Source organism: Protomyctophum bolini (genome assembly GCF_963924005.1).
Source record: "Protomyctophum bolini genome assembly, chromosome: 5".
Lineage (NCBI taxonomy): Eukaryota > Metazoa > Chordata > Actinopteri > Myctophiformes > Myctophidae > Protomyctophum > Protomyctophum bolini.
The window spans coordinates 5985748-6002971 of record NC_137866.1 but is presented as its reverse complement, the minus strand read 5'-3'; the positions used below and the strand labels follow the sequence as shown (position 1 = coordinate 6002971).

General features: G+C 45.7%; 1 protein-coding gene across 5 annotated transcripts in view; it reads right to left on the bottom strand.

The window, feature by feature from the left end:
• Positions 1–17224, bottom strand: part of LOC308314904 (ankyrin repeat and SAM domain-containing protein 1A) — a gene marked incomplete at its 3' end in the record, with an annotated part of 126906 nt that overhangs the window by 43561 nt on the left and 66121 nt on the right. For all 5 annotated transcript variants that reach the window (XM_080762688.1, XM_080762691.1, XM_080762689.1 and 2 more), the window contains one exon: positions 9916–10514. In XM_080762688.1, coding sequence (XP_080618814.1) covers positions 9916–10514 — 599 coding nt within the window. The remainder of the gene's footprint in view (positions 1–9915; positions 10515–17224) is intronic.

Genomic DNA, 17224 nt, shown 5'->3' with positions numbered 1-17224 from the left:
TTATGGGGTCTAGTAGGACTATAACATTTTGTGTAAAAAAAAAGAAAAGAAAGAATCGAAAGAAAGGCGCAAATCTTTGAATAAATATTCTTTCACAGCGAACGTTTTTAACTCAAATCTTTGCTTCTGGGGGGTCCCTGGAACAATATATTTTCAGATGGGGGTTGGCGGCCAATTACATATATTTTTGGGGGTCCTTGACGTGAAACTGTTTGAGAACCACTGACATAGAAACAGTTTTTCAGAAAACTTTCAGGATTTAGAAGACATTTGTAGAATCAGGTCAAAATGGGTTAAAGTACAGTGTCCTGCAAACTGTCAGGTATACAGTATAAGAGCAGCAGACCACTGTGTACAGTAGCGTACAGTAGCTAGCTACACTGCTTGCGAAACGGTGACATGGAGGACGTTTGACACGGCGACCAAAACTATATGCGGTGTGTTGGGACAGCTGAGACTGGTTGATATACGGCGAGAACACGCCTGTGTATAGTATGTAACGTGCCTCTCCTTCCTGTGTATATTACTGTATGTAACGTGTCCTGTGTATATTACTGTATGTAACATGCCTCTCCTTCCCAGACATATCACAGCTGTACACACAGCAGGTTTTATAGGCTCCGTTGTTTACAATGCTTCCATGCGTTCCCAGGCCAGCACGTTGAGACGAACGCTATGCAAACACATTGCTGAGGCAAGACAATCTTTTCTTCTTGTTTTTTTCACGATTTTGCAACCCAGTTTTTTCACCCAGTGCGAATGCCACAGACGAATAAGAGTCTAAGTACACACTATTTCTCCATAATTGCGAACGCAGTGAGCACTTACTATGAGACCTAGCAGATCCTGTCTGTGTGTCTGTCTGTGTGTGTGTCTGTCTGTCTGTCTGTCTGTCTGTCTGTCTGTCTGTCTGTCTGTCTGTCCCGCTATACGTCCAAATATGGAGTGTGTTGCATCAACACAATCACTCAGCTCCATATATGGGCACAAAAGTGTTGCATCAACAAACGAATCACTCAGCTCCATATATGGGCACAAAAGGGGCCAGGTCCACATATACAGTAACAGCGGGACAGACACACAGACAGACAGACAGACATGATCTGCAGGGTCTCAGCTGCGTTCGCTTCCCGCGTTTGCGCGTCTTACTGGTGTATAAATGATAGATAAGGGGTCAGGACAACGAGGCCTTTTCGTGGAGGGGTCAGAATGAAATTTGGACTTAAGACTGTTTTTCGTCTGTGGAACTCAATTATCTAATGTAATCCTGGGCGCTACACTTCATGTCATGAGGAGTCAAAGCTGCTTCTTTTCACCTGACGGGGGGAATTTCCCCGGCTGGCCAGGGGGAGGTAGTTTTAGAGACCAGGATTACTGCATGTTTTTGTGAGGGTTCCAACCCTAGGGGGACACGGGGAGAACATGCAAACTCCACACAGAAAGGCCCTTTCGCCAACCCCACCTCGGGTATGGGCACTGATGAAGAGGGAACACGCCCCCAGCACCCACAGCGTCCCGAGCGGGAATCGAACCCAGGACCTTCTAGCTGTGAGGCGACAGCACTACCAACTGTGCCACCGTGCCCAAGACAATGGCAAGACAATCTTAATGCCAAGTCCTGGTAGCCTGCATGGCATGGCCAGACTAATATCACTGCATAGATCTATATTAGTCTGGAATCAGAATAACTCAATTAGGGGCAAAAAAAATAAGAAAAAACTCTGGCGATAAGCCTGCCCCATATTTGGCATACTGGCTCACTGATTGGTCCATCACTATACTTCAGAGGGAGTGGTAATCCAATCACAACTGAGCGGTGCAAGACCAAATCTGCCCAGGGCATTTTTTATTTTATTTTTTTGTTGCAATGGCAATCACTAACTCTTTAATCTGGAACCCCTTCTGGTGTCAAAGAACGACTGACATAGAAACATAGGCTTTTTCAGAAAACTGTCAGGATGTAGAAGACAATTTTAGAATCTGATCTCATGTCAGAATGGGTTAAGATGATGGTATAAGATAGTCATGTAATGTGTCATGCCACATCTTTAACCCATTCTGAACGGGAACCCATTTTGGTGTTGGCATCATGTTATGCTTTAGCTATTGAAAAATAGCAGATCTACAAGCTCATAGCGCGCCACCGAGTGGCGCGCTACGAGCTTGTAGGTCTGCTATTTTTGAAAAATTCGAAGAACGACTGACATTTTTAGAATCTGATCTCAGGTCAGAATGGGTTAATCAGACCAGTGTGTGTCCCGTGGAAACCTCGTATGAATCTGATCTCAGGTCAGAATGGGTTAAAGCACCATACTCGGGGCACGGCTTAAAACACAGTGCCACATAAAAGCTTTTTTGAAAATGTTTTGTCTGCAGCGACATGCCCAAACATAGTGACACCAGGGTTTGATGTGGTCGAGTTTATGACACAATGTTTTATTACTAAATGAAAGTACTCTGTGTGTTGTTTACTGCTGTGTAACCATGGCAACACTGCACAGAAAAACCCCCAGTATTCATTTACTTTTCAAACTATCTTCATAATTATAATTGGTCCTCGGTAATGTTCATGATAAAATATCACATTTGTGGCATTAAAAACCTATCTATCTATGGAGAGAGAGAGAGAGAGAGAGAGAGAGAGAGAGAGAGAGAGAGAGAGATTTTTATTATCGCGATGGCTTCCATTATAGCCTGGTAACGTTTTCAGGAATAGAAAAGCCTGCCCTTTCTATTGGCTTGGATTCCCCATCGATGATGTCACTCCTACGAGACACAGAGCGAGTAGAAATGTTTTTCTATTTCATCATGAACATTAGTGAGGACCAACTATATGAAGATAAGTTGAAGAGTGGTGAAGTGGTCCTTTAACACAGAGGAATCTGCAAACAAGCTGCTGTATTATACAAGCACATAAAAGGCTGATCTGGAGTCAGTACCCCTGACACATGCTATTATACAAGCACATAGGATAGGATTTTTAGATAGGCTATTGTATTTTAGATTAGAAATTTCATATTTGTGATCGGCAAAATAATTCAGTGTTTTTAATGGCACCTGTCTTTGATCTGGAGTCAGTACCTCTGAAACATGGCATTATACAAGCACATAAAGGCTGATCTGGAGTCAGTACCTCTGAAACATGGCATTATACAAGCACATAAAGGCTGATCTGGAGTCAGTACCTCTGAAACATGGCATTATACAAGCACATAAAGGCTGATCTGGAGTCAGTACCTCTGAAACATGGCATTATACAAGCACATAGAGGCTGATCTGGAGTCAGTAGTACCCCTGAAACATGCTATTATACAAGCACATAAAGGCTGATCTGGAGTCAGTACCTCTGAAACATGGTATTATACAAGCACATAAAGGCTGATCTGGAGTCAGTACCTCTGAAACATGGTATTATACAAGCACATAGAGGCTGATCTGGAGTCAGTACCTCTGAAACATGGCATTATACAAGCACATAAAGGCTGATCTGGAGTCAGTACCTCTGAAACATGGCATTATACAAGCACATAAAGGCTGATCTGGAGTCAGTACCTCTGAAACATGGCATTATACAAGCACATAAAGGCTGATCTGGAGTCAGTACCTCTGAAACATGGCATTATACAAGCACATAAAGGCTGATCTGGAGTCAGTACCTCTGAAACATGGCATTATACAAGCACATAGAGGCTGATCTGGAGTCAGTACCTCTGAAACATGGCATTATACAAGCACATAAAGGCTGATCTGGAGTCAGTACCTCTGAAACATGGCATTATACAAGCACATAAAGGCTGATCTGGAGTCAGTACCTCTGAAACATGGCATTATACAAGCACATAGAGGCTGATCTGGAGTCAGTAGTACCCCTGAAACATGCTATTATACAAGCACATAAAGGCTGATCTGGAGTCAGTACCTCTGAAACATGGTATTATACAAGCACATAAAGGCTGATCTGGAGTCAGTACCCCTGAAACATGCTATTATACAAGCACATAAAGGCTGATCTGGAGTCAGTACCTCTGAAACATGGTATTATACAAGCACATAGAGGCTGATCTGGAGTCAGTACCTCTGAAACATGGCATTATACAAGCACATAGAGGCTGATCTGGAGTCAGTACCTCTGAAACATGGTATTATACAAGCACATAGAGGCTGATCTGGAGTCAGTAGTACCCCTGAAACATGCTATTATACAAGCACATAAAGGCTGATCTGGAGTCAGTACCTCTGAAACATGGCATTATACAAGCACATAAAGGCTGATCTGGAGTCAGTACCTCTGAAACATGCTATTATACAAGCACATAAAGGCTGATCTGGAGTCAGTACCTCTGAAACATGGTATTATACAAGCACATAAAGGCTGATCTGGAGTCAGTACCTCTGAAACATGGTATTATACCAGCACATAAAGGCTGATCTGGAGTCAGTACCTCTGAAACTTGGCATTATACAAGCACATAGAGGCTGATCTGGAGTCAGTACCTCTGAAACATGGCATTATACAAGCACATAAAGGCTGATCTGGAGTCAGTACCTCTGAAACATGGTATTATACAAGCACATAAAGGCTGATCTGGAGTCAGTACCTCTGAAACATGGCATTATACAAGCACATAAAGGCTGATCTGGAGTCAGTACCTCTGAAACATGGTATTATACCAGCACATAAAGGCTGATCTGGAGTCAGTACCTCTGAAAAATGGCATTATACAAGCACATAAAGGCTGATCTGGAGTCAGTACCTCTGAAACATGGTATTATACCAGCACATAAAGGCTGAGCTGGAGTCAGTACCTCTGAAACATGGTATTATACCAGCACATAAAGGCTGACCTGGAGTCAGTACCTCTGAAACACAGCATTCATGTTGCCTCAACACATATTTCCTTCACAACGTGACTATAGTTCAGCCTTTCTAAGGAGCTAGGATCAGCGGTCAGCCTGGGGGAAGGTGGTCATCTCTCAGGTGAAACACATTGAAGAGGTGTTCATCAGAGTGCATAATTAGAGCGCTGACAGTCTGGTGCAGACCACCTGGCAACCTAGCTGGAGAACAGTGTGTATGTTGTTTTAGCTGGTTTTGTGTTTTGTGAATACAAATGGGTCACACAATATGCAACAACCTTTGCCATATGCTGTGTAATTGTCCCCAATAAAAAGAACATCTATTGATGCATAAGTGGCATTAGTCCTACAGTATGTGCATTTTATTTTACACATCCTAGGAGCAGCCTTTGGCTGTAGCGGTCGGGGAGCAGTTAGCGGTTTAGGTCTTGCTCAAGGGCACTTTGACACGCTGCTGAGGTCTGGAATCGAACCCGGGACCTTTGGCTCTAACGACCATTCAGCTATGGCCGCCCCCGTAGCTGCATGAATATAACAAAAACAATCCATGTATTGTGTAGACCAGAGAGACTGCCTCTATGACGGCGTCTCTGAATTAAAATGATGTTTGTATGCATTCATTCACAAACCACTGGCACTGCTGAAGGGAAACGCCACTAAAGACTGTCCATAGGGCCAGCAGAGATATAGGCACAGCTGCTGGTGAATATCTGTGTAAGAGTCAGCCTCATATTTAGTCGACTAGAACTACGATTACAAAGCTTTGTCGACTACCTTTTTTCACGGGCAGAAACGAAATAAAAACTAAGCTGTGTGGTGAATAAAACTACATCTACATGTACAGTACTGACACTTAAACTACATGTACAGTACATGTACAGTACTGACACTTAAACTACATCTACATGTACAGTACTGACACTTAAACTACATCTACATGTACAGTACATGTACAGTACTGACAACTAGATGAAACGTGCTTTACTGTCGTTAATGGCACTTCTGCGCTGCCTACAGCAACCCGGTGTCTAGCAGGACGCTGAATGTAAGACCCTTAGTTCAACTTCTGACCATAAAACAGCCACGGTATCAAGAATCATTTTGTGAAATAGATGTCGTTGTGAGGACCATTTTCCTGGTCCGCACAAGAACATTTTTATCAGAGATTAGAGACAGTTAAGGAGCTTGAAAATGGCTGGCGTTTTTGGGATTAGGTCCTTAGGTTCTTTGGATAAACGTCAGAAAACATTTCGCTCCGATATTCGGGTCCGGAATTGCAGCAGTGTCCATTTAAGCCATATTTATTTTTAGTTGTGTAACTTGTGTGTGTGTGACATGCACCAACAAATAGCCAATCTAGAAGCTCATAACTGTAGATCGGCTACTAATGGTAAAATGGCAAAAAAAAATGTAATACGGGAAATATACGTGTGTCTGTGTGCGCGTGACGCGTCACTATGTGCGTCACTAAAGAAATTAATGTCCACAGATGAACAATAGACATCCGACCTCTACAAATAAAGAATGCAAAAAAATTAAACTGTCAGAACATTCTTTCTATTATTAGTAAGTGGTCTCTGGGGGAGCTCAGGTTGGGGTCTAAAGCCTTGCCAAATGGACCCCAGGCCTGGAGGGAGGATGAGGCTGCATTCTCCTCCTGCTCTCCATGTCCTTCACTCTCTGCTCCTATTATTATTATTATTATTATTAGTAGTATTATGTCCTTCCCTCTCTGCTCCTATTATTATTATTATTATTATTAGTAGTATTATGTCCTTCCCTCTCTGCTCCTATTATTATTATTATTATTAGTATTATGTCCTTCCCTCTCTGCTCCTATTATTATTATTATTATTATGTCCTTCTCTCTCTGCTCCTATTATTATTATTATTATTATTATTATTAGTAGTAGTATTATGTCCTTCTCTCTCTGCTCCTATTATTATTATTATTATTATTATTATTAGTAGTAGTATTATGTCCTTCCCTCTCTGCTCCCTCCTCTCTTTCCTTGCACAGCACCTTTATCTCTAAACGGAGGAGCTGTGCAAAAGCTTTAAAAAATGCTGAATTGTTGTGATAGGCTTATTTATTTTAAAACAAACCAAAACAAACCAATAAAACATAAAACGTTCCTCTGCTTCTGGCCGACAGCAGCGATATACACCAGGCTACAGGCTTTATGGGGACAATAAAAAATATTGAAATGTGGGGCTCAGACAGGCACAGGGTTGCGTAAGAGTTTAGAGCACAAAAGCATGAGAATACGAACATTCTGTGATTAGTCCTGAGCCAAGAACTATTATTTACCGTCTGTCGGGTGGAGTGGAGACCTCATACTGTAGGGTAAGTGTTGTTATAAGTACTGGGAGGTGATGGTAGGTGTTGTTATAAGTACTGGGAGGTGATGGTAGGTGTTGTTATAAGTACTGGGAGCTGATGGTAGGTGTTGTTATAAGTACTGGGAGGTGATGGTAGGTGTTGTTATAAGTACTGGGAGCTGATGGTAGGTGTTGTAAGTACTGGGAGATGATGGTAGGTGTTGTAAGTACTGGGAGGTGATGGTAGGTGTTGTTATAAGTACTGGGAGGTGAGGGTAGGTGTTGTAAGTACTGGGAGATGATGGTAGGTGTTGTTATAAGTACTGGGAGGTGATGGTAGGTGTTGTTATAAGTACTGGGAGGTGAGGGTAGGTGTTGTAAGTACTGGGAGGTGAGGGTAGGTGTTGTAAGTACTGGGAGGTGAGGGTAGGTGTTGTAAGTACTGGGAGGTGAGGGTAGGTGTTGTAAGTACTGGGAGCTGATGGTAGGTGTTGTTATAAGTACTGGGAGGTGATGGTAGGTGTTGTTATAAGTACTGGGAGGTGAGGGTAGGTGTTGTAAGTACTGGGAGGTGAGGGTAGGTGTTGTAAGTACTGGGAGGTGAGGGTAGGTGTTGTAAGTACTGGGAGGTGAGGGTAGGTGTTGTAAGTACTGGGAGCTGATGGTAGGTGTTGTTATAAGTACTGGGAGCTGATGGTAGGTGTTGTTATAAGTACTGGGAGGTGATGGTAGGTGTTGTAAGTACTGGGAGCTGATGGTAGGTGTTGTTATAAGTACTGGGAGGTGATGGTAGGTGTTGTTATAAGTACTGGGAGGTGAGGGTAGGTGTTATAAGTACTGATGCATTGAGCGCTCCACCTCTTCAGCGATACGTTCCCCCAGTTCAAAACCCTCGTAAAGGGAATGGACACCTCCTTGTTCAGCTCATGACTCATGCATTTCTTCACATCTGTGAACTGCTCCACTGTGTATTAGGTAATGTAGTTATGTTGTAATGGGGGCACATGAATGCTCTCTCATAGCATTATATCATCGCCAAACCAAACAAACTCACCAGCTCGTAGATCAGATCGGTTTGGTATGAGGGTACTAGTCAGGGTACTAGGTGACAGGTCAAGTTCACTAAGTATTAACGGTTTTAAGTGCTTAAATGTCTGAAAATACACATTAACGTTAATCCAAGTGCTGTCAAACATCTATGAAGCTATCTATGAAATCTCTGAAAAATGTCTCTGCTTCAACTCACCATCACCTGCTTCATCTCTCTCTTAGCTAGGGGGTCCTTCCACTTAAAACTTTTAAACTTTTAAATAATAATACAAGGGGATCATATCACAATACTGTATATAGCAACATGATAATAAAAAATAATTTGAATCAAAAGTAGAAGTGTTCCTTCCAGAAAACTTAGGTTAGGATTCAGAAGGAATTTTCTCTTTTCAACTTTCAACTTGTGTGCAGCGCCTGGTTCAGTGTTTTGCTTTCATTAGCAGCAGGCTACAGTGGCATCACTACTAGCCTCCCATTGTTTAATTTGAGCACTTCAACATTCTAATGAAAACCACCGGACGTATAAAACAGATAAACAGAGGAAAGGAAAACAGATAAAAGATCAAATATCAAAGTGGTTGTTTATCGCGCAACGTGCATTATTGTAAACAATGCATAGGTGCTAATACTATCTCACATTTCGGTTTATCGATTCTGACATCTTGCGTTTCCTCTCGTTGTGTGTGTGTGTGTGTGATGTCTGTGTGTGTATGTGCGTGTGTGTGTGTGTGTGTGTCTGTGTGTGTGTATGTGCGTGTGTGTGTGTGTGTGTGTCTGTGTGTGTATGTGCGTGTGTGTGTGTGTGTGTGTCTGTGTGTGTGTATGTGCGTGTGTGTGTGTGTGTGTGCCGCACTGCGAGCTTGTACATCTACTTTCTACTTTGTTATACAGACTACGGTGTGTGTGTGTGTGTGTGTGTGTGTTTGTAGCTATTACCGGATTGTTGACCTAGTGTCTGATGCAGTTCGAAAGCATGTGCCATCTAGTGCAGCAATGTATAAACACTCAAGAGTGTTACCAGATTGGTTTAGCTGTGCATGCGATGTCTTTGCTAACATCCCGAATACACCTGATGACACCTGGTGACTCTTTGTTGACACCAGTCACAAGGAGGTCCTGATTCTGGAGGTGGGCTGTGTCTTTGATCTGTACATGGACCAGGCATTCCAAGATAAATATTCTAAGTATCAACCATTACTTGGAAGCATAACAAACTTGGGGTATCGCTGTAGATTTGCCATACTGATATTCGGAAGCCTGGGCCGTGTGCATAAACTGACCATGAGTGGCCTAAGAATAGCTGGCATGCTTTTTGCCAAATACTGTTCTGTCTCGTCTGCTATAGGCAGTTTGTCTGTGTGGAGAAGGAGGTGCCATGTGTATCCTTAAGTGAACATGAACTGTCAACCCCGTTATATTTGTTTCCTTGTAAAATTAATTGTAATTTGTGGATTCAAATAAAGAAATCGAAATGTGTGTGTGTGTGTGTGTGTGTGTGTGTGTGTGTGTGTGTGTGTGTGTGTGTGTGCGCGTGCGTCCTACCTCGTCCCACTCGGAGGTGAACGAGGGACTGTGTGTGTGTGTGTGTGTGTGTGCGTGCGTCCTACCTCGTCCCACTCGGAGGTGAACGAGGGACTCTGTGTGTGTGTGTGTGTGTGTGTGTGTGTGTGTGTGCGTGCGTCCTACCTCGTCCCACTCCGAGGTGAAGGAGGGGCTCTTCTCCAGCCTCTTCTTCCCTCCGGCGCTGCAGTTGGACACCGACTCGCTGCGGCTCCCCAGGCCGCCGTGCAGCTCCTCCTCACTAGGGGGCGACACCAGCAGGTCAGAGTCCGACTTGGACAGGCTGCGGGCCAGCTTCAGGTCTCCCGGGTGGGGGGGCCTGGCCGTCCTCTCCCCCCCGCCCCCGCCGACCTTGTTGACCGTGGCGTAGATGGCCTTGGGGTCGCAGTCCGTGAGGATGGCGGCCATGCTGGGCCTGCTGCTGGCCGCCGGTGGTACTGCGGCCGCCGCGACCGGCTGTTTGACTTTGGCAGCTCCTTTTGTTGGCTCGGGTGCCGCCGCTGCAGACGACGACGACGACGACAGCGTTGGCAGGGGTGGCAGGGGGCCCTGGCTGGACGCTGGCACTGGTGTGACACTCCCCCCTCCTCCTCCTCCTCCTCCTCCTCCTCCAGGCACTCTGAACGGCTCCTCGCCTCGACAGTCGAACACGGGCGAGGATCCGTGCAGCAGGCCCGTGAACACCTCCGGGACACCTGCCTGGTCCTGGTCCGACGGGGAGGTGTCTAGACGGAGAGAGGAGAGAGAGAGAGAGAGATGAGGAGGGAGAGAGACACAGAGAGAGACAGAGAGAGAGACAGAGAGAGGAGAGAGAGAGAGAGATGAGGAGGGAGAGAGACACAGAGAGAGAGAGAGAGAGAGAGAGAGAGAGAGAGAGAGTTTTGCGAGAGGAGGGCTGGGAGATGAACTCGGACTGAAGGGCAGGACTGTGCAGCAGGACTGTGGCTAATAAGAACCCACCCACGCAAAAGACACAGGGAACAGAACTGTGATTGTTTCCTAGTGGGTGTGTGTGTGTGTGAGAGAGAGAGAGAGAGAGAGAGAGAGAGAGAGAGAGAGAGAAACTGACTGACCGACCGGAGGGCGACAGGGAGACACGCGGAAAGAGCAGGCTAGAGAGAGAGAGAGAGAGAGAGAGAGAGAGAGAGCGTGCGTACGGAGGAGAAAGGCGGACCTTGGCCGTTCCAAAACAGACCCGGTAGAATTCCAGAATTCCACATCCAGCCAACAGCTTGCAGCCATCTGACAGAGTTGCGTATGAGCTCTGCAACGCGGGCCGTGACGCGGCCGCACGTGCATGCCGCTCCGCTACGCTACAGGGGGCTCTGGGTCTCATCGCCTTAACCCGTTTTGGGCGGGAGCCCCTTTTGGTATACATGTTTTAAGCATTGTGTTGTGCTTAAGCTGTTGGAAAAATAGCAGATCTACAAGCTCATAGTGCGGCACTCAACTTGTAGGTCTGATATTTTTTGAAAAATCGTGAAAATGTGCCTCAAATCATTGAATATATTCTAGTCAGAGTGAAAGTTTTTAACTCAAATCTTTGTTTCTGTGGGGTCCCTGGAACAACATCGGAAATTCACAGGTCTAAATGGGTTAAACGTTGGAACGTTATTTTGTGTGAGGGCCAGATTCCTGTCAAGGACAAGGACGCCGGCACACCTCCTCCCCCCCTCCCGCCAGGAGGAGAGAGAGAGAGAGAGAGAGAGAGAGAGAGAGAGAGAGAGGGAGGGAGAAACAGGATATGAGGAGACAGAGATTTTTACTGGACAACACGCAAAACGCACGCACGTTGCACACACACACTCACTACAAGAAAACTACAACGATTATTTCTCGACAAGAGGAAGTTTAAACTCACATTCCTTCAGTTGTTCTGCAATGAAAATAATCCTTAGTTTACTGAGAGCGAAGGAAGTGCTGCTGCTGCTGGTGCTGCTGGAACCAATGTGATCTGGTGGTCCCAGCAGCAGGCCTGCTCCGTCAGCCACCCCCGTCCCCCCCTGTCGGACCCCTCCCCATCCCTTATGGAATGAGTGGTGAGTGCCACCCAGGCCTTCTGTTCCACTGTCACAGGCTCCCACAGGCTCAGAGCAGAGCAGGGCAGGGCAGACACGTCTAACCTTTGTTTTCCCCTCGCCTAAAAACACCCTAGAAACTTATCTGACCAGGGGGGGTATATAGTGTACTAGGGCACCGCTATAGTAATTCCCTCCACCAAATGTTGACCCCCCCCCCTCCCCCTCAGAACAGGGACGTTATAGGCTTTAAAGTTTAAAGGGCTACTCCACCCCCAAAATGACTGTTTTCCCCCCATCATTTAATCACACCACGAAGCGTTGAATTCATGAATATTGGATTAGTTCCTTATTCCAATACATTATGTATACATTACAGACTACTACTGTCCAGGTTATAACGGAATGTTTGAAATATAGTGTTGTTAAGCTTGGCAAAAAGGAGAAAAAAACCCCAAAAAAACAATCATCATGAATTCAAGGAGTGAGTGAGATTAATGATAGGAAAAAAAAACATGTAATATTTATTTTGGGGTGAACTGCCCCTTTAAGACCAAAACACAGACTCACCGATGTGTGCTTGGTTCTGTGGTGGGATTTCGTCTGAAGCAGAGCGATGTAGCGACACACTGTTACAGTATGTACAGTACCAACGTCCCTACTGTACAGACTGTCTGCTAAGTCTACCAACGGTCGTACAGTATGTCTGACTGACTGTCTGTCTGTCTGTCTGTCTGTCTGCTAATTCTACCAACGTTCTGACAGTATGTCTGTCTGTCTGCTAATTCTACCAACGTTCTGACAGTATGTCTGTCTGTCTGCTAAGTCTACCAACGTTCTAGCTGCTAATGGCAGCTCCCAGGGAGACGGAAATTTGCATCACTTGATCCATTCTGTAACAGGATACTCCACCACAATCCTGATAATTAGTCTACGTGCGTGCGTGTGTGGGCGTGTGTGTGTGTGTGTGTGTGGGCGAGCGTGTGTGTGTGTGTGGGCGAGCGCTGTCCCCCTGCCAGGGTGACAGGGTCACGGTGTTGGGTGACAGAGAATCTGGGACAGTGACATCACAGCAGACAACCTGGTGACCTGTTGCACTGGAATGCAGTCGGTTTGTCCTTCAAGGAACAGAAGCTTCCACCAGCCAGTCTTCTTCACTCACCAGAGAATACATGAAAATAGCAGCCTGCGCTAGATTGAAATTGTGTGTGTGTGTGTCATGTGTGTGTGTGTGTGTGTGTGTGTGTGTGTGTGTGTGCGTGTGCATGCATGTGTTCTAGGTACTGTGGCGTATAGTGTTTAAGTATTGTGTATGTGTGTGTGTGCGCGCGTGTGTGCATGCGTGTGTGTGTGTGCTAGGTACTGTGGCATAGTGTTTTAAGTTGTGTGTGTGTGTGTGTGTCTGTGTCTGTGTGTGTGTGTGTGTGTGTGTGTGTGTGTGTGTGTGTGTGTGTGCGTGCGTGCGTGCGACCGTGTGTGTGTGCGTGCGTACTGTGGAGTAGTGTGTTAAGGGGTAATTTGCACCAACACAGTGAATGAACCAACGCCCTGTTTCCGCTCCACCAGACACTAAACATTACAATTAGGAAAAGAACGTTTGTGTGTTTGTGTAACACTTTTGCGAGGCACCACCAAATGTCCAACAGTATAGTAAGGTTTGAGAAATAGACATCGTGGCCCTCATTTATCAACCGGGCGTACGCCAAAATATGCGTGCACGGCGGAATTACGGCATTTACCATTTCCGGCAAAAACCTTGAACTTGAACGTGAGCCAGGACAAAGATGTCAAACATCGTGGACACGACAGCAAGGCAAGCGAGGTGAGAGGGAAACAGACAGGGTACGCCTACAGCTTTATTTAATTCATGCAGGTGTTCGTTCTTTATTTATTTAACCCATTCTGAACGGGCACCCATTTTAGTGTTAGCGTCATGTTATGATTTAGCTATTGAAAAATAGCAGATCTACAAGCTCATAGCGCGCCACCGAGTGGCGCGCTACGAGCTTGTAGGTCTGCTATTTTTGAAAAATCGAAGAACGACTGACATTTTCAGAATCTGATCTCAGGTCAGAATGGGTTCATCAGACCAGTGTGTGTCCAGTGGAAACCTCGTATGAATCTGATCTCAGGTCAGAATGGGTTAAGATACAACACACCAGTTGGGCTTGCAAGTTGCGTGTGCGTCTGTGTGTGTGTGTGTGTGTGTGTGTGTGTGTGTGTGTGTGTGTGTGTGTATGAGAGGGGGGGGGGGGGGGGTGAGGCGGGCAGCAAGGCAAGAGGGGGAAACTTTTTTATTATTTATTAGCTTTGGGGCAGGCCGGTCTATAGAGTTTAAATGGACAGATATCAATGTTGGTTGGTTAACAGGTAACGTATGTATGTATGTATTTATGCATGTATGTAAGTTGTAAGTTGAAAGTACTATACTGTGGTGGGCTGGTATGAGGTCGGAGGTAGATATACCTGTATACTGGATGTCGATGGTGACGTAATTAGGATATAGTTTCAGTGTGGGGGGAATTAAAGGTAATGTCTGTATGTAATCTGAAACATATCCTAATTACGTCACCATCAAAAGCCAGTTATAACCCGGCATTGATACATATCTTAATTACGTCACCATCCACATCAGTATACATACCTCCGAGCATACGCGCGCATACGCACCAGCACGACCACAATACTTACGCAAGTAATAATAAAAATAATAGACTCTCACTCTCTAAGATCTCGTTGAACCACCATCTATTCACAACACTGACGTCACCTGCTAGCAGTTTGTGTGATGTCATCAGGTATACTTCATAATGACGACATCATGTCCTTTAAAATAAAATGTCAACTAAACAAAATGTCATTCAGCAGCGTTCAGCAGTAAATTTAAAAATAAAGGTATACTTGTCAACAACGTTGAACACATCAGCTGTGTAGCTGAACACACTGAGTTGGCCAAACCCAACTCATCATCTTTGTGGGACATTTGTGCCCACTGAACCAATAATACTTTCACAGTGTAAATACTTAAACTATACGGTGTGAGAAATGATCTGCTGGACACTGCGTCTGAAGGGAGGAACCAGGGTATTGTATCGTGCTGCTGTTGCAGTGGAGCACAAGGTGTACTCCTTCGAAGGGATCTATTCTAACAATACGGGTCACATTGACGTGCACGTTTTCAACACACTGTCTTTACAGTGGAAGAAGTTGACACCCGGAAGAGGAGACGGTCACCTTGAGTCTACCTCTAAGTGGTCCGGCCTCACATCGGTGCTGATAGGAGACATTGTCTACGTCATGGACGGGCATCCTTACAGGCTTTATGCATTCGACGTCGACACCAACATAATATGTTCCAAACCTAATCACAGCGGGACCGCTCCAGAGGGGAGGACCAGCCACTCGGCTTGTGTCTCGGGGACGTTCATGTACGTCCACGGAGGAGTGACCCGGACCAGGTACACTAATGAAACCTACAGGTTGGACACCGCCGCGATGGCCTGGTCTTTAATCAACAACACAGGCACCACCACACCGCCCGTTTCAACGAATCACTCTGCCACCATGATCGGGACAAAGATGTACGTGTTCGGAGGCGGAGGGCACCGGGAGGACCGGGACAACGTCAGAGTGTTTGACACCGAGACCGACTCATGGCTGGGCACTCCTTCTTCTTCTGCACAGCTCCTTCCAGAAGGACGCTGGTGTCATTCAGCCTTCGCCCACAACGGAGAGCTGTACATACGCGACGGTCGCAACTGGGATGTGACCTTCAGTGACCTGTGGAAGTTCAACCCGGAGACCTTCTCCTGGAAGAAGGTGGAGCTCAAGAGGGAAGGACCGGCTCTGACGTATAACATGTGCTGCTGCGTGGTGGGAGATCGCGTCGTCCTCTTTGGAGGATTCAGAGATTACTTCACTTACAATCACGACGTGATGTACGTCCTGGACATGAGTCCTAGCCTGACTACGTTATGCAAGCGGGCGGTCCTTCAGTACCGTCTGGACCAATCAGAGCTCCCACACGACGTCAGGTGGGCCCTGGCAGTGATGACTACTGTCGATGCTACTGGTAGCAGTCTATGCTACCAACAGCAAAAAAAATCACCATCCACTAAAAACAAAAAAAATCTAAACGAATTAAAAAAAAAGGTCTCACTGGCACAGATTCATAAACCAAAGATGACTTGAGCACTACAGTCCATATTAATGCTCTTCTGTATTTTAACCCATTTTGGGAGGGAACCCCTTTTGTTGTCATCATTTAGCATCATTTGATGTTTGGTGTCATCATTTAGATATTGAAAAATAGCAGATCTACAAGCTACGAGCTTGTAGGTCTGCTATTTTTGAAAAGTCGATCAAATGTGGCGCAAATCTTTGAATATATATTCAAAGAGCGAACATTTTTAACTAAAATATTAGCTTCTGGGGGGTCCCTGGAACTACATATTTTGAGATGGGGAGTCCATGGCCCAATAGAGATCATTCTCTTTTTCTCTGTTTTTCAGAAAACATTTGAAAAATGTAGAAGCCTTTTTTTTTTTGTTAAATCGACCTCAGTCCAAAATGGGTTAAAGTGGAAGCATTGATAAGAATCCTTCTGGTTTGGTACCTGCACCACAGGTCACCTCTGTCTAGCTTCTGACCGGTCAGTAGGTCACTGGTCAGTAGGGAGAGATGCACATGGTCAGTAGGTCACTGGTCAGTAGGCAGAGATGCACATGGTCAGTAGGTCACTGGTCAGTAGGCAGAGATGCACATGGTCAGTAGGTCACTGGTCAGTAGGGAGAGATGCACATGGTCAGTAGGTCACTGGTCAGTAGGCAGAGATGCACATGGTCAGTAGGTCACTGGTCAGTAGGGAGAGATGCACATGGTCAGTAGGTCACTGGTCAGAAGGCAGAGATGCACATGGTCAGTAGGTCACTGGTCAGTAGGGAGAGATGCACATGGTCAGTAGGTCACTGGTCAGTAGGCAGAGATGCACATGGTCAGTAGGTCACTGGTCAGTAGGCAGAGATGCACATGGTCAGTAGGTCACTGGTCAGTAGGCAGAGATGCACATGGTCAGTAGGTCACTGGTCAGTAGGCAGAGATGCACATGGTCAGTAGGTCACTGGTCAGTAGGCAGAGATGCACATGGTCAGTAGGTCACTGGTCAGTAGGCAGAGATGCACATGGTCAGGAGGTCACTGGTCAGTAGGCAGAGATGCACATGGTCAGGAGGTCACTGGTCAGTAGGCAGAGATGCACATGGTCAGTAGGTCACTGGTCAGTAGGCAGAGATGCACATGCCTCCTGAGCTACTGCAACCACAGCATTGAAATTGAGAGAAAGAAGCCCAAGTGTGTGTGTGTGTGTGTGTGTGTGTGTGTGTGTGCGCGCGTGTGTTTTTATGATGATTATGGAAATTA